General features: G+C 43.4%; 2 protein-coding genes across 4 annotated transcripts in view; both read right to left on the bottom strand.

Annotated features, from left to right (window-relative positions):
* Window positions 1–321, bottom strand: part of SPATS2 (spermatogenesis associated serine rich 2) — a 143958-nt gene extending 143637 nt beyond the window's left edge. Inside the window, exon 1 of the mRNA XM_080811051.1 lies at window positions 5–321. The gene's annotated coding sequence lies outside the window, so the exon portion shown is untranslated. The remainder of the gene's footprint in view (window positions 1–4) is intronic.
* Window positions 322–3906: 3585 nt separating this feature from the next.
* DNAJC22 (DnaJ heat shock protein family (Hsp40) member C22) lies at window positions 3907–17856 on the bottom strand. Of its 3 annotated transcripts, none has more exons than XM_080811295.1 (4): window positions 17719–17856; window positions 16066–17023; window positions 14724–14905; window positions 3907–4274 (listed from the first exon to the last, which is right to left on the bottom strand). In XM_080811295.1, the coding sequence occupies exons 2-4, from the start codon at window positions 16903–16905 to the stop codon at window positions 4268–4270; spliced, it is 1029 nt and encodes a 342-aa protein (XP_080667421.1). In that variant the 5' UTR covers window positions 16906–17023; window positions 17719–17856; the 3' UTR covers window positions 3907–4267. The 3 variants fall into 3 exon arrangements, with proteins under 3 accessions (XP_080667421.1, XP_080667422.1, XP_080667423.1); XM_080811296.1 differs by lacking the exon at window positions 17719–17856 and adding an exon at window positions 17497–17556; XM_080811297.1 differs by lacking the exon at window positions 3907–4274 and having other exon boundaries at window positions 12707–14905.
* Between the last annotated feature and the right edge of the window lie 186 nt (window positions 17857–18042).

Genomic DNA, 18042 nt, shown 5'->3' with positions numbered 1-18042 from the left:
TCACCTAGCCGGCGCCCCCGCAGTCGCCGCGTCCCCCCAGTTCCGGGCTCTGCGTCCCGGACGCTCCAGGGTTTGAGAAGAGGAAAGGAGCTCCTCCGCCTCCTTCTCCTCCTCTTCTAGAGCGGCCGCCGTCGCCGCCGCGCTCCTCCCCCAGCTCTCCCAGAACCGGACGCCGCCCCGCCCCCACCGCCCCTTTCCCCGCTTCGGCCGGGCGGCGGGCTGGGGATCGCAGCCGCGGCTGGGGGCCGGAATGCCAGCGGATCCACACCGACCTCGCCGGGGCTCGCGCTGTTCGCCCCGCCCCGGAGCCCGCTCGGGCGCGTGCGCGCCAGCCAGCCAGCGCACAGGGCGCGTGCTCGCGCCGGCGCGAACCCGGCGCGCCGAGCTCGAGGCCGTTGCAGCCAACCGGCGCGCGAAGGCCGGAGCGCGAGGCGGCCCGCGCGCCGGGGATCTGCGAGTGGAGATGCGCGGGGCGGGAGGCGGGCTCTAGTCCGTCGGGTTACCGCTCCTCTCGTGACCCAGTCCCTCGCGCCTCGCACCGCCCGCCGTGTTGCGCGCCTGAGTTCAGGGAGCTCGGGCGTCGCCGGGAATTGGGAATAACGAGGAAGAGTAGGGATTGGAGGAGTGGGGTCGGGAACAAACTAGATGGGAGTGGGGACGGGTGAGACCAGAGCTCGTGCCCACGTGCACAACAGCCCAGGCCCAGAAAGAGCGGAGCGGCGTCGGGAGGAGGGAACTGCGCGCTCGGAGGGTGGAGGGCCCTAGCTGGAACTGCCGGAAAGAGCCGAAAGTCCCCCGGAGATTGCCGAAGGCGGACGCCTCGAGGGGAACATCGCGAGGAGGTTTGATCTTTAGGTCCCAGGAAGGACTGGCTGTCTCTAGAGGCCTTGCCGTTCGCGGCTCAAGACTGAGCACCGAGGGCTTCCCAGCACTTTCTCCTTTCCCTCTACCCGGACCCAAGTTTGACTCCAGAAGGCCATTTCGGAAGCTCCCGGACGTCCGGACTTCGCGACCGCTCAGCAACCTGGGAGTCCGTAGAGGCCGGTGCGGGGTCGGGGAGAGGACAGCCTCTGGAACCACTTGAGGGTTCTCTACCTTGTCCGCGGGACACACTGCCCAAGCCCATTTCTGAGCCGGTTTTCTGGTCTGCTCAGCTGTCTGCATCCCTCCATGCGGTTGTGGGCAGTTGGGCCACCCATGAATCCTTCTGTTAAATACTCTTCTGGCTTCGTGATCAGATTCCCAACCACCCCAGGACCAGAACCATCTCTAGTATTGGCGCATCCTTCGGGCCAGTGCTTGGCTTGTGTGAAGTACTCACCCCACCGTCAGCTGATCTGTAATCGATTAGGAGCGGCCAGAGGCTGGGGATTTAGATAGTTAACAAAGAAAAGATTCATCAGAATCTGCCCCGTGTTCTTAGCTTTTGAGGCCAAAGCATAAAGGGCTCTGGACAGTCATCAGCGACAAGCTGAAAGTGTACATGAGTGTATACAGCTAGACACCATAGGCACAAGCTTGTTCACGCTTTCGCTGTTGAAGTCCCAGTACCTGTAATGGAGTAAGATCTCTCTGAAGTTATCTGGTCCTTTGTGTTTTAACTTTGCATGAGGCTGGAGAGTCAAAAATACCCTGGAGCCCAATGACCCCTGGCTAATAATGCCTGATCTAATCCAACCATATGATTTACAGATCTAAAGAAACAAAAGACAAGATCAACCAGCTAGTTAGGACATTATGCCGTATGTTGCTTACTATTGAATCTTTTCTTAAAGATCCAAATACGTACTTACTATTGAATATTTTCTCGAAGATTCGAATAGAAGCAAACTCTCCAAATATCTGTGCTCTTTTCATTCGCTAGATTCCTAAGTACCCAATGAGTGGTAGGCATTGTTCTAGGTTTTGGGTCATTTACAAATAATTTGAATAAAACATTATCCCCAAGGAGAGTATCCAGTTGTAAAGGAGAATAGAAGCTATTAAATAATTAACTAAAATAGCATGTAACAAGTGTTGAAAAAGAAAAGCGCAAAGTGGTGTAGGAACACAGGAATGAATGACTAATTCTTCGACAATTTCCCTTCCTTCCCATACAGAGTAGAAATGGGATGATATGGCCCTGGTTAATGGAGAACTTCATGCTGAAGAATGGGACCTGAACCAATAGGATTTAAGATCTTTTCCATAACGACAGATTTCACCTACCAAAAGTTTTTTGGGAAACACCTTCAGTATAGGGCCTGTTGGTGCTGCAAAACCAATATTCCTCTTTGGGAGGAAAATAAAGTCTATTCTTGGAAATCTTACAGTGTTGGGAAAGACATTCATTCGATGCCTTTCTTAAGAGAGCCCGTGGTCTAATGGGAGACAGTTTTTATATGTGGATATCCCATATGTAGATATGTATGTAGAAGGGAGGTGAATTAAGGAGCATACCTAGGCCCAATCTATGAGAGCTGTCAAAACATCACTGGAAATCTAACACTATGGAGAATGTCCTATTTAACAAGTCTCTAAGGGAGAGTTCTGAATGTGATTGAAAGGAACAGTTTGCTAAGTCCCTGGGGAGGCAGTAGGTGCTTTCAAAAAAGAATTTTGTGCGTTTGTTTGGTTTTCCAAGCCATAGTCTTGTTCTGTTCTTTCATTTGGGACAAATTCCTCTGCAAAAAAGAATTTTACTCAAAAAACAAAACAAAACAAAAAAAAAAAAAAAACGGTCATCAAGAAGGAGAGTGGGTCACATACATGACTTGCTAAGTGAGGTTTGCAAGAGGGATCCTGCAACTCATGGACCGCCTTCACCCATTCTCCATGCCATACTCTCTCTCTCCAAAGGCACTGAATAAATGCTTCAAAAATATCTTTTGGACCTGCGTTATAAAGATTAATTTTATCATTGTTCTTTACATATACATTTTCCATTTTGTATGCCGTACTTCACAATAAAACAAAGTGATAACTGCCTGCTTTGAAATGATTGCAAATTATTTAAAGTCTATCTACTAATTATACTGGAGGACAAGAAATGCTGTAATAAATTCAACATATAATACTTGTTACATACTTTGAAGAAAATGAAAAAAACAACCAAATTTCTGAAAAGATTAAAGTAACTGCTAAGGATTACAAAAGATCATTTTTAAATAACACCCCTGTGTCTCAGTTCAGCCTTAAGGGAATCAATTTATCCCAGGTTACCTAATGACTTCATGGCAAAATTAGAACTAAAGATAAATCATGACATAATTTTCACCTTGGCAGATATATTTTGCAAATATTAATAAGACCTAATTTGATATGTTTGAAATAGATCCCGGAGAGGGGAATTTTTCTCATATTTTTGTTTGAGTTGAATTTTTGGATCTGAAGTGATTGATTGCCAGATTCTCAATTTTTATTAGGAAAAAAAAGGCTGAATTTAGACTGAGAGACACGAAAATTTTGCTCATTATCTTGAAGACAATAACTAATGACTGTAATTAAGGAACATGATCTTTTATAAGTCTCTTGGCCAAATCTGAAGCTCCAAATCACAACAGGCACGAAGACCACCAAAGGACATCTCATAGGGGGTGTACTTGCCCCTCTGATTGCCCCACTTCTAATACCTAAGAATATTCACTTGGGCAGTCCAAACTGTGTGTCTTAGAAAATTAGTTTCATGGAAAGCTAAACAGATCTGAAAAAACGATCCCAGGGGCACCTGGGTGGCTCAGTGGGTTAAAAGCCTCTGCCTTCGGCTCCGGTCATGATCCCAGGGTCCTGGGATCGAGCCCCACGTCAGGCTCTCTCCTCCACGAGGAGCCTGCTTCCCTTCCTCTCTCTCTCTGCATGCCTCTCTGCCTACTTGTGATCTCTATCAAATAAATAAATAAAATCTTTAAAAAAAAAAAAAAAAACGATCCCAGCTCCAAATATATTTGGGAAACACTGGGTAAAATAAAGTGAAACTGGTTTCTTTACTTCCCAGAGCATTTAACATGGTAATGTGCTTTGTTAATAATTAAACGAATACCCTATATAGTATACAGCTTTCGCTCAAGGAAACATTTTCTTCCTAAGAGACTTCTGAATGGGATTCATGTTTCTTTGAGCTCTCATTTTCTAAAGTTCGGTTAAGGGGCACCTGGGTGGCTCAGTTGGTTAAGCAGCTGCCTTCAGTTCAGGTCATGATCTCAGGGTCCTGGGATGGAGCCCCGCTCTGGGCTCAGTGCTCAGCAGGGAGCCTGCTTCTTCCTCTCCCTCTTCCCCTGCTTGTGCTCTCTCACTCTCTGTCAAATAAATAAATAAAATCTTTAAAAAAACAAAGTTCTATTAAAGGGGTTTGATTAGGTTAGCATTTCTCATTTTAGAAATAACAAAACTGAGGTCCAAAGACATGAGTAACATAGACAAATTTCGCTGTGTATCAGATGTTTATGGCTAGGGCTGGTCTTAAATTATCAAAGGTTGAATTGTGATATCACAAAATTAGTGGCAATGTCAAAACAAAAACTCATATTTGAAACACTCAGTTCAGCAAAAGTGCCTTATAAGTACGTTAAAAACTTGAATTTGACCTTTTTAAAAAATATTTTATTTAGGGGCGCCTGGGTGGCTCGGTGGGTTAAACCTCTGCCTTTGGCTCAGGTCATGATCTCAGAGTCCTGGGATCAAGCCCCATATCAGGCTCTCTGCTCAGCAGGGAGCCTGCTTCCCCCTCTCTCTGTCTGCCTCTCTGCCTACTTGTGATTTCTGTCTGTCAAATAAATAAATAAAATCTTTAAAAATATATATATTTTATTTTTTTTTTTAAAAAGGGACACCTGGGTGGCTCAGTGAGTTGAGTCTCTGCCTTCGGCTCAGGTCATGATCTCAGGGTCCTGGGATCAAATCCTGCATCTGGCTCTCTGCTCAGCAGGGAGCCTGCTTCCCCTCTCTCTCTGCCTACTTGTGATCTCTCTCTGTCAAATAAATAATTTTTTTTTTTAAATCTTAAAAAAAATTTTTTTTTAAAAAGATGGGGCACCTTAGCATTTCAGTCAGTTGGGCATCCAGCTCTTGATTTTAGCTCAGGCCAGGATCCCAAGGCCTCAAGATGGAGCCCTGTGTCAATCGCTGCACTGAGCAGGGAATCTGCTTGAGATTCTCTCTCTCCCTCTCCCTCTGTCCCTCCCCACCCTACCACCTTGCTCTCTTTCTCTCTCTCTCCAAAATAATAAATAAATCAGGGAGCCTGGATGGCTCAGTCAGTTAGGCACCTGCCTTCAGCTCAGGTCATGATCTCAGAGTCCTAGGATTCAACCCCTCATCAGGCTCTCTGCCCAGCAGGGAGTCTGCTTCTCCCTCTCACTCTCCTCCTGTGCTCTCTCTCTCCCTCTCAAATAAATAAATAAAATCTTTTTCAAAAATAAATAATAAATACATGTTTAAAAAATAAAAGTGAAGATTTTATGTTTTTAAGATTTTATTTACTTACTTATTTTGAGAGAGAGAAAGTGAGCAAGCAGGGGGAGGGGCAGAGAGAGAATCCCAAGCAGACTCCACACTGAATGCAAAGCCCCACACTGGGCTTGATCCCATGACACTGAGAGCATGACTTGAGCTAAAATCGAGTCGGTTGCCCAACTGACTGAGACACTGAGGTGCCCCAAAAGACTATTTTTTAAGTAATCTTTCCATCCAACAGGGCTGGAATTTACAACCCTGAGATCAAGCATCCCATGGATTACCAACTAAGCCAGGGGCCCTGAATTTGATCTTTAGTCACTTTGTGTCTATGTGTTAGACCCATAACTAATACTGATTTACTGTAAGTTCATTCATGGAATTTCAGCATGCCCTTTCATTTACACAGTCTTTCATCATTGTTTTAAAAATTGATAATGCTGGGGCGCCTGGGTGGCTCGGTGGGTTAAGCGTCTGCCTTCAGCTCAGGTCATGATCCAAGACCCTGGGGCCAAGCCTGCGTTGGGCTCCCCACTCAGTGGGGGGACTGCTTCTCCCTCTCTCTCTGCCCCTCTCCCTGTTTGTGTGCTCACACTTTCTCCCTCTCATTCTCTCTCTCAAATAAATAAAATCTTTTTTTAAAAAATTGATAATGCTGGGTGCCTGGGTGGCTCAGTGGGTTAAGCCTCTGCCTTCTGCTCAGGTCATGATCTCAGGGTCCTGGGATGGAGCCCCGCATTGGGCTCTCTGCTCTGCGGGGAGCCTGCTTCCCCCTCTCTCTCTGCCTGCCTCTCTGCCTGCTTGTGATTTCTCTCTGTCAAATAAATAAATAAAATATTTTTTTAAAAATTGATAATGCCTACCCTCTGTAAAATATTTTATGGTTCATAAAACGTTCTCAACACATTGTCTCACTTGATTGTCTCAACATCCCTGTGATGTAGGCATCATTATCCCCAGTAACAAATGAGAAAGCGAAGGCTTTAAATTGTTAAATAACACGTTCTGTTGTTTACACTGTTAAATGTCTTGTTATTTGCATGGGGAGAAGACAGCCCCTGCCCTCAAGGGGCTTTGTTTTGGTTAAGGAGACAAGACTTACAAGCAGGGGACAGAGAATGATTATATGACAACATGTAAGAAAATGCTTGATAGAACGACCCAAACTAGACAAGAATGCTGAAGGAACTCAAGGGGTAAAGATTACTGGAGATGGAATTAATCAGTGAAGGCATCGTTTAGGGATAAACCTTAAGCTGGATGTAAAAGTAGTGTAAAGATTTGGATTAACAGAGAGGAAAAAAGAACTGCAGGAAAGAAGAGTGACATTAGCAAAGGCATGAACATGAGAAGAGGAACACACTGATGGAAAAGAATTAGAGTTGGAAAGGAGGTAGGTCTAAAATGATCAGTCTCTTAGCTATGCAAGAAAAGTAAACTGCTGAGAGGCAATGAATTCCCAGTCATTGAATATGAATAATACGGCGCCATGTCCCCAGAAATAGCAGCTATTTGCTTCCCTATCCAAATTATGCAGAAAAGCAGTAAATTTACGCTCTCTGCTATGGGCCCCATGAGTGAAAAGGAGAAAGTATCAAGAGAAGCCAAGTCCAAACTGGTGGTTATGGGTATAGAGGGAGAGGTAAAGGAGTAACAATGAGCCTCACTGGCCCTCAGATCTGTGCCTTGGAAACATATGAATAGAAGACATTTATTTCCCCAATATCCTTCCCATTCCTTTCTTTACACTAATCATCTGAAAGGTGCCTGACTTATTGGTGCTAGGAAAAGTGTCCCTTCAGGTGGTGCTTGCTAGCCAGGTTCTTGTGCTAACTCAGTCACCACCCAGATGAAAATGTTCCCCAAAACCTTTCTCAGCCCAGAAAAGGGACTAAGGTCCAGCACAGAATGGATTTAAAAGGATTCCCTTCCAACTTTCCCACACAGAGCACTGTTGAAACTTGTCAGTGAGACAAGTTTCAAAGGTGACACTAGAGTTATAATAGTTAAAATAGGGGCACCTGGGTGGCTCAGGTTATGTATGGTCTTAGGGTCCTGGGATTGAGCCCCAGATCCGGCTCTCTGCTCATCAGGGAGCCTGCTTCCCTCTTTCTCTCCCCGCCTCTTTGCTTACTTTGATCTCTCTCTGTTGAATAAATAATAAAATCTTTAAAAAAAATAGTTAAAATAGTTTGCAAACAAGCAAATATGGGCTATGGAAAGGGCGGATGAGAAGTGAGGAGAAAGAAGTGAATTGGGAAGGAAAGGAAAATGAAAATAAGGGGAGCAACAAATTACTGAAATGAAATCCCTTTCAGCAGGACCCTATGAAAAATTTTCACTGTTGTGGTTCAAAACCCACCTTCACAAAACAAATGAACAAAACCAGGCAGTTGAACATGTTTCAATCTTTTACAGTGACCAAGAGAAAGATGGCAAGGAACACAAAGAGAAACCAACAAAATCAGCTTCTTGGGATGTACACTTCAAAAGCCAAAAACTCAGTGGCATTAAAGTGTGTTCAAGCAAACCTCTCACATGAGACAGACTGCCCTGGAGTCCCCCAGGAGATCAAATGACATTTAGGAAACATGCTTCCTTTAGAGCTTGCCCTGAATAACACCCAAATCCAACTTCACAGCTGTTCTTTTCTTCCCAACAAAAGGGGAGGACTGAATTATGGTAATGAACCTGCTAAAGAGGTACCATTACCAGATCCTTACAAAAAGGGAAGGGACCTATTTGACCCTTGCGACAGCCTTAAGGCGCCATCTGCAGTTCTTAGCTAAAATTGCAATAAACCCAAAGCTCTCGCTTCTTGTTCGGACCAGGTAACAAGAGAAAACAAAGACATATAAATTCAAGTCAGGGAGTCCTGGAAAGCCACCTGGGTCCTAGAGTAGATGCAAGTGTAGCTTTAAGACACAGTGCCTAGGAAAAGATCTAAGGGCCTTCGTTGGCTATAAGCTCAATGAGCAACCAAAAAAAGCTAATACATTCTTAGACTGCTTGATTTAAAGGATGATATATTGTCCAGACCTTGAGAACTTAATAGCCCCACAGTACCCCGTTCTGTCTGAACACATCTGAGAATTGCATTTAGTTCTGGGCACAATTTAAGAGCAATATTGACAAGAGCCATAAAAATGTTCATGCCCTTTGACCCAGTAATCCCACCCATGGGAATTTATTCTGAAAAAATTCAAGAGAATAGATGAATTAGAAACATGAAGATATCGATGCAGCATTCTTTATAACAACAAATATATACATATATATATTAATAGCTTAAATGTCTCCCAAAAATGGAATATTATACAGCATTAAAATATAACGATAAGCTATTTGAAAAAATAAAACAAGAAACATAGAATGGTAATGCATGCTACAACATGGATGAATCTTGAAAACACTAGGCTAAGTGAAAAAAAAGCCAGACACAAAAGGAGACATTGTATGATTCTATTTGTATAATGTGTCCAAGATAGGCAAATCTGTAGAGACAGAGAAGTATTAGTGCTTGCTAGCGGCTGGGGGAGGGGAGAACAGAGAGTGATCACTAATGGGTACGGCGTTTGTTTTGAGGGAGGCAAAAAACGTCTGGAATTAGATAGTGGTGATGGTTGCACAACATTATGAATATACTAAAAACCACTAAGCTGTATACATTAAAAGGATGAATTTTTGCCAACAATGAATCAGGGAACATCTAACACAATACAAAAAAAAAAGGATGAATTTTATGGTATGTGAATTACATCTCAATTAAATACATGTATGTCTTCATAGTAATATATATATATACATGCACATATATATGTCTTCATAATAATATATAAAATGCATATGATTCAGTGAGGGGGAAAGCCATACCAAATTGTGTCCTTGATATGATTCAATCATGTAAAAATTAATTATGTACATTTATCGATGAGGACTACATGGGAACATGAAAACACGAAAACAGTTTAATGTAGGTGAATTTTTTGTGTGGGCGGGGGGTGGTGGGGGCCGTTATATGGTCTCTCAAGCAATTGAATATTTTATTTTCTTCCCGGGGACAGTGTCCACAAGCGGGCAGACAGAAGATGACAAAACAGAACCATTTAGCAAAAGCCTTAGCTGAAAAGTTAAGAACCCAGCATCCAGTATGGAAAGCAATCTCAAAAGTCATCTAAGTGTGGCTTCCTCAGATCATGAAGGAAAAACTGAGGCCCGGGGTGGTAAAGCGGCAGGCTGGTCCCACAAGAAGTGGAGGGAGCAGCCCATCTCCTCGCTTCTCCATCTGTCTCTTTCTACCAAACTGCGGTGCGCTTCCACAAACAAGGCAATGTTTAAGCCAGAAAAGGGAAGATTTAGAGGGGTAGGAGATGAAGGGCAAGTTCCTACCAAGAAAGGGGTTTTTGTTGGGTTTTGTTCTTTGTAACAAGAGATGGCAGATCTAGAAAGAAATTACAGGCAAGCAAATTTCAGTCCAATGAAAGAACTTAACAATTAAGGATGCCCAATGGGCGAAACAGGGAGCAGATTTCCAATTGAGTCAAAAGCTGAAATAGAAATCTTTGAGGAAAGCTGTTCTCAAGATTCTGCACTGAACGAGCACTCAGCATAGAGGTCTTCTCAATTCCCTTCCAACTCTTTAAAGGGTCTATACATTTTTTTAATTTGTGGGAATGGGAGAATATGAAATCACTGGATTTTATTAAATCTACTCAGGTAGAGAATAAGGAAGACCTCACACTTCCTAATGTCTTCGGTTTATATAAATATATAATTATTTTACAATGGATTTCTACTTTCAGCTGATTTTTGCTATGTCAGTGCTTTGGGAAGGAAGATGAAATCCAAATATGGTTTAACCAGTCTTTCCTACTGAAAGGTAAACATTCTTTAGTCTCTTTCTCACTTCTTACTTCTTAGTGCCCCAGCCCATACCCACAAAAATCTCTTTTGTGCAAAACCAATCCACACTAACATGACCAATGTGGCTTGGCTAAGAGCTGGGTGTGAGATGGCCATGCTTTAACACCTGAGAAAGTGTTAATACCTCTCTGTTCTTCATAGAGGGACCGAGACTCCAGATGTCAGATGTTAGTGATTAGCATCCCTAATCGAAATGAATGTGCCAAAGGATGACAAGAGATTTCTACAAGGAGAATCTGCAGGTGAAAAGGGCCATCTTACAAGCAGTTTCCCAGTTCCTTTCCCAAAGATTCATCTCACCCTCAGAGTTGTCTCACTCCGAGGACTTCTACGATCACAACTGGCCCAGATGAGCTCTGCCCCATTTTGAAACCATAGCCCAAGAACAGCCAAACCCAAACCACTTCCCTGGTTCCCGATAAACAGCTTAAAAAGGCTGGAATTTTTCTTAATTATAAAACAAGAGAGAGTCTAGGAAAGAATGGGTGAAGAAGCGGGACTGCTGGGAACCCTACCATCAACAGCACAACCAATCCATCATTCCTATTTACTTCCTTCTAACTGTTATCTGTGAGCATTACAGAGATATGTAGGAAATCAAGAGGAAAACTTTTTTAAAATAGAAAATATACTATATACTCTAAGAAAATTCAGCCTTACAAGTAGAACCTTCATTCCATATCAGTTAACTCCCTAGATACTAAAGTCCTATTTCCTTACGTGGGCTGAAAAATGGAAAGTGTTATACTGAAGTATTTGTCCACTCTACATATGGTAGCTTCTTTATCCCAGCAATCCTTTAAAAGTATATACTATTGTTGGGGCGCCTGGGTGGCTCAGTGGGTTAAAGCCTCTGCCTTTGGCCTCTGCCTATGATCTCTGTCTGTCAAATAAATAAATAAAATCTTTAAAAATATATATAAAAAAGTATATACTGTTGTTTAACTTGAATCTAAATGAAATCTTGGAAGAAAAAAAAGGTACATACTATGTGGGCTCCTGGCTGATTCAGTTGGTAGAGCCTGAGACTTTTAATCTCAGGGTCATGGGTTCAAGCCCCAATTGGGCTTAGAGCCTACTTAATTTAAAAAAAAAAAAAAAAAAAACCACTATTATCTCAATTTTTAGGGGAAACTAAGGCTCTCAGAGACCAAAGAAACCCAGGATCACAAACAGCTAGAAAATCATGGAGCCAGATTCAAATCCTAACACTAATCCTTCCAATTCTAAAACCTATGGTTAAAGTCAAAAGACAAATCATAGACTGGAGAAAAATATAACACCTATGACAAAGGGTTAAAGTTCCTAACAAACAAGGATACCAACAAAATAGATTTCATAAAGACAAGTAGGAAAATAAGTTTGTTTTTGTTTTTTTTAATTTTTTAAAAAGATTTTATTTATCTATTTGACAGAGAGAGAGATCACCAGTAGGCAGAGAGGCAGGCGGAGAGAAGGGGGGGAAGCAGGCTCCCGCCAAGCAGAGAGCCCAATGCATGGCTCAATCCCAGGACCCTGAGATCATGACCTGAGCTGAAGGCAGAGGCTTAACCTCTGAGCCACCCAGGCACCCCAGGAACGTAAGTTTTTTTTAAGGGAGATAAGACTTTCAGGCATTCACTGAAGAAGAAATGCAACAACCCAAGAAAAACTTGAAAAGATGCTGAACTTTAGTATGAGTCAGGGAAAGGCAAATTAAAGTCATCAAATACTATTTCTCACCTATCATCTTGGCAAAAATTTAAGAGCAGTAACAGTCCATTCCAGTTACAAGGAATGGGCCAGTTTCTTACACTGTTGGTAGACGTGTAAACTGCTATAATCTCTTCCAGAAGTAACCTGATATGGTATCAATGAAAATTTAAAAGATACATTCTGGGGGTGCCTGGGTGGCTGAGTTGGTTGAGTGTCTGACTGGCTTAGGTCATGATCTCAGAGTTCTGGGACTGAGCCCCAAGTCAGGCTCAGCTCTCAGTGGGAGTCTGCTTGTCCCTCTGCCCCTCCCCCTGCTCAGATTCTCTCTCTCTCTCTCTCAAATGAATAAATAAAAGTTTAAAAATAAAAATAAAATAAAATAGGGGCACCTGGGTGGCTCAGTGGGTTAAGCCTCTGCCTTCAGCTCGGGTCATGGTCTCAGGGTCCTGGGATCGAGCCCCGCATTGGGCTCTCTGCTCAGCGGGGAGCCTGCTTCCCCCCCCTTCTCTGCCTGCCTCTTTGTCTACCTGTGATCTCTCTGTCAAATAAATAAATAAAATCTTTTTTAAAAATAAAAATAAAAAATAAAATATACATTCTGATTGACCCTACATTATCACTTATCGGACTCTACTACCAAAAAAACAAAAAGCACTGATACACACATTTAAAGATAATTTATTGTAGCATTGCTCATGTTGAAACAACAGAAACTGCTCATTATAGTTCCTATTTGAGTAAATTAAAATATAGCCATATTTTTGTAACAAAGCTCATAACAAAATTTGAGAACAGTAAAATTATTTTCTAAATCAAGTAAAGCCTTTAATCATTCTTTTGTTTCTTCTTTATAGACTATTTTTAATATATTTACATTTTGCAGAAATAGTACTACATATCATGTTAGTAAGTTACTAATCAATACCCTATGAATATGCCTCATTAAAATTCCATGTAATAATCTGACAAATTGTGTTTTTCATAAGAAGTGTATCAATTTTTGGCAACTTTAAAAAGATATAAAAGTTAATTTGGTCTTAAAATCATGGCATATAAATTCATTGACAAATTTTTTTTATTTTTTTAATATATGAATATAAAGAAAAAAATCTACAAATTTCATTCTTCTCCATTGATCAGACCATATTTTGTTTTAGCCTGCAAGAAATACTAGCCAAAATAATTCTACTTTTTACAAAATATATATACCCTACTCAGCATTAATTTCCAAGAAAAAAAGGAAAAAAATAAAAAGCCTGAGGCATGTACACAAACACAAAAGAAGAGCAAGAAAGCTAGAGTAAAGGTTTAGAATTTTAACATCACATTCCTGTTCTCCAGTGTCCCTGTGTATCCTAGACTGTTTCTTCCACACTTGGCTGGTTATATAGGAATGAAATAAGACCCTGTTGACATGCTCCTGGTTCTCTAGGGTTTCCCCAAAGTCCCCATAAAGGCATATGAGATATAAAATCATGAATTTTGGGGTGCCTGGGTGGCTAAGTGGGTTAAGCCTCTGCCTTCAGCTCCGATCATGGTCTTGGGGTCCTGGGATCGAGCCCCGAATCAGGCTCTCTGCTCAATGGGAGCCTGCTTCTCCCTCTCTCTGCCTGCCTCTCTACCTACTTGTGATTGCTCTCTGTCAAATAAATAAATAAAATCTTTAAAAAAAATTTTTTTTAAATCATGAATTTTCCCATGAGTCCCCATAAAATAAAGTCATCTGTCCCTTCTCCAATGTTCCAGTGCACTCTATTTATGCTTCTTATGACACGTAGTTCAAAACACTGAAGGAGGCGAACTTTGATATCTGTGTCCGTTGTATATGCTATATCCGCCACCAGACTGTAGGCTCCCAGGCAGTGGAGTATGTAGTTCAGAGTCATACCCCGAGTCTGGGGGACACCTGAGAATTCAGCCAGTCCAACCACCCACGTAAAATCTGACGGCTCTCTACAATACTTCATTAAGCAGAGAAGTTTGTGATGGGGGTGCTATCCCCATCCCATGGCAGCTTGTTCCTTCTTGGGAAAAGTGTAGCTCCTAGTAAAGCTCTCCTATAAATGGAATTAAGATATTTTTCTGAAATTTTTAAACTTAACCCCTCTCTTACCCATTGGTAATCTGTAGAATAAATCGAATCCCTTCTGCACAGGACAGCTTGTGAAATGGTAGAACCTTCATATTTTTCCTTCAAATCTCCTAACTCTGGGAAAGAAAGAGAGAAAGAAAGAAAGAAGAGAGAGAGAGAAAGAACGAAAGAAAGGAAAGAAAAGGAAAGGAAAGGAAACAAAGAGGAGGGGAGGGAAAGGAAGGGAAGGGAAGAAATTGGTAAAACAACCTTCCTCCATCACTCATCAATGTACTAGGGCAGAGCATGGTAGTATATTCTCTAAAAGATACTTTACTGGTTTTTATAAGATGCCTTTCATTTCACTATCTGATTTTAAGAAGAAATTGTCAGGAATACAATAATGAGAAATCAGAAATTTGCAACATAAATACATTCTTCTACCACAAAAGCTTTCTTACCCCTTTAAGTTGTTGTCACCCCTACTGCAAGCGGACAGTTTCTTTAACGCTATTGGGATGACCCGAGTAGGCAAATCTGGGCTGAGACAAGCTGCTTCGTTCTGCCAGAAAGAGTCCATCCCCAAGGGGAAATTTCTTCTCACCTCCAGGATCCCCTGGGCTTTCTGGGCTGACTCAAGACTTCATACGCAGCCTGAATCTCCAGGAAATGCCTCTCAGCCTCCTCGGTCCGGTGCCTGTTGTGGTCAGGGTGCCAGATCTTTACTAGCTCCCGGTATCTTTGATGTATTTCTTCATTTGATGCCCCCTCTGAGAGACTCAAAACCTTAGGGAAACAGAAGCTGACAAATTAGAATTCCATAAGTTTCAGAGCACCTGAGCCTCTCCCGCTTCTTTGTTAAATCAGGCTGCGCTATCTCTGGAGTTGGCTTCTACTTGCCTGAGAGAAAGGCAGAGCCTCAGATTAGAATTCCAGCATGGGCTAGCCTGGATCTCATGGCAAGAACCAAGATTTGCCTTGAATCACAGCTGCCCATTTTCTAACCTGGGACTTCACATCCCCGACAAAGGTCTCCTCCTTGCAAGAGAAGTAAGCATATATATCCGCCAAAGACACGTACGAGAATGTTCATAGCAATTTGATCAGAATGATCCCAAATTGGAACTAATCCAAATGTCCATGGACAATGGAGTGGATAGATAATGTGTAGTATACTCATACAATGGGATACTATGCAACAATGGAAACAATTTATCTGCATGCAATAGTATGAATAAATCCCACAAACATAATGTTGAATGAAAGAATTCAGACATGGTGTGTCTAGCTGGTTCAGTTGGTAGAGCATGTGACTTTTAATCTCAGGGTTGTGAGTTCAAGCTCCATGTTGGGAATGGAGCCTACTTAAAAACAAACAAATATATATATATATATATATGTGTGTGTGTGTGTGTGTGTGTGTGTGTGTGTGTGTATGTATATATATAATATAAATAAAAATAAAAGATAAATAAAACAAAAATAAGTTAATTTTAAAAAGAAATAAGTCAGACATAAAAGAGTACATATTGAATGATTCCATTTATCTGAAATTCAAGAATGGGCAAAACTAATCTATGGTAATAGAAGTCAGAATAGAGGTACCCTCTGAGGGATGCAAGGGAAACTTCTTAGTGCTGGATATGTTCTATACCTTGATTTGAATGGTGGTTACATAGATGTATAAGTACATAAACTTTATACACTTTATATATGTATCAATAAAAGTTAAACAGTATATATGTATCCTTTTCCCACTCACTGTTAGAGCCTCTGTACCTTCACCCATTGCACACAGAGGCCCAAAGAAACCAGGACAGCCTTCTAGGGCCCGACCCAGCAGACATGAAAACAGTACTTCCACATAAGGCTGCATCATTTCCAATAAAGCTTAGCTGAACTCCCAGAGCTGCCCCAGCCAGGGAAGAGAGGGAACAAAGCCTTACCTGGTAAGCCAGCTGGCGCTTCTCATCCTGAAAACTGCTAACAAACTTATAGAGCTTCTCCCACTCCTGGAAGTAGCTGCTGCTGAAGCGAGGATCCCCCACCAGCAGCCTCCAGCCCCGGTAAGGCAGAAGGAGGACAGACTCCATGAGGGGGCCAATAAGGGGAAAGAAGCTGAACCAACTCAAGAAGGAGCCAAGGGTTTCTGCTACATAGCTGAGGGTGGCAGCTGTGTTGCAAAAGGCACTGTAGGCTAGTGGACCTGTGAAAGCCAGGTAAGCCAGGCCCAGACGATAGAGCCGAATGCTGAGTGTCTCTGACCCAATGGAAGCTTTATAGCGGCGATGCTTCTGGGCTGTAATGCTGGCAGCCAAGCTAATGGGCAGAATGGCTATGGGGCGGCCATAGAAGATAGGGGAAGTAAGAAATGCTGCCCCTAGAGTATTCTTAAAGTCTGTGGTCTGGCTGCCAACAGCAGCCACCAGCAAGACCCCTAAGCCAACTGCCAGTGGGAGGCCCACAATATAGAAGTTGGCCATGAAAGAAAGGCTAATGAGAGCCACCAGGCCAAAATAGATGCCTACTATCATCTGGGCGACAAAGCGAGTAAGACTCAGAGGGGGTGTCCTCCCTTCGGATCTCTGCCTCTGCCCCTGGGTTCTGTTGGCCTGAGCTACAAAGCTTGGGAGCTTCCAGAATTCCCAGAGCCAGCCCAGCCCACCACCCCCCAGGGTAAGCATCCAGAGCAGCGCATGACTGTCCCGCCCCAGGTACAGGTGGTGGAGCCCAGCAGGGCCCCCTACAGCCCAGAGGGCATAGGTCACCAAGAGCCCCTTGGCCATCCTCTAGGGAAAGGGTGTCAGATCAAGTTCAGTGGCACCTGACATTGCCCAGAATGCAGAAATCTGGGGTCATCTGTGAGAGTCATGGCTGTCATGGTCCCAGAGTTATCCTTAGACCCTAAGAGATGGGAAAAAGCAGTGGTTAAGACTATATCCAGATCCCAACCCAGCAAACCATTTCTCCTTCCAATAAGAATCAAGTGCAGATCTTCCCGAGTGTGCCTGAAATGCTGATTCTCCCATACCCTTTGGTCTGGCCCCTCATTTCTGTTTTCTTTACAAGCACAGCAACTCCAAATTTAGGAGAGAAAAATGTTTTTAGATGCTTTCAGTTGTGGAACTCAGCACACGAACAGAAAAGCCACAGCTTGAGTTTCAGACCACTGATTCCTGGAATGGCTTACGGGGAATGGAGTGAACAGGAGTGAATAGAACGCCCTTCTAAAGTTCCTACACATTTTGAAAGTCCTCTGCCCCTCCCAGGGCTCCTCAGCGTCACACTATGGCTGCCCTCAGACACACGGCCAAGGTTTCAGCCCCTCTCCAGCCTTCCCATCTCTCCAAGCCATGCAATCTTCCCACAAGTCACACCTGAAGGAGGTCCTGAGGTCCCTCCACGTAACAGCTCTGGAAAACTAACGTTTTTTGACCTAGACCCTGGCACCCCGCAAAGGCGGACTTCAGTCTCTACAAAGAGGTCTGATGAACACCAAACCAGATGCAACGTGTGTCTGCCAGTGTCTCCCCGCTACACAGAGTGGGCCTCAAGACCACCAGCCAGTTACCCGCTAGTCCCAGGGTGGGCGGCCGTACCTGGGTACTTCGGCTCCCAGACCCCGTCAGACCAGTCATTTCCTTCAACTAGAAAGTCAAAATGGCCCCTCTCACTCCGTTCCCACTCGCATCCAAATGGACTTTGTCTTTCTGCGATTGCTGTGTCACGGAAGTGGGGCCGCCCGGGTCAGGCCCCTCCCTAAGCACCCTCCTCCACCCCGCCCCAAGCCTCTTCGGGATCACCTTTTGGCTTCGGGGCTCCTCTCGCCCGCCCTTTCGGGAGAACTAGGTATAAGCCTTTCAGGGAGCATGCAGGCTCCCCGGGCTCAAAGGGGCTGGCGCAGCGCGGCACTCCAGGCCCTG

This window comes from Martes martes, assembly GCF_963455335.1.
Source record: "Martes martes genome assembly, chromosome: 8".
Lineage (NCBI taxonomy): Eukaryota > Metazoa > Chordata > Mammalia > Carnivora > Mustelidae > Martes > Martes martes.
This window is presented reverse-complemented; position numbering and strand designations above follow the sequence as displayed.

Coding starts and splice junctions, on each gene's coding strand:
- DNAJC22 (XM_080811295.1), bottom strand. CDS start 16,905: ATGGCCAAGGGGCTCTTGGTGACCTATGCCCTCTGGGCTGTAGGGGGC. Junction 14,906..16,065: donor AGCGCCAGCTGGCTTACCAG/GTAAGGCTTTGT, acceptor TGTTTCCCTAAG/GTTTTGAGTCTCTCAGAGGG.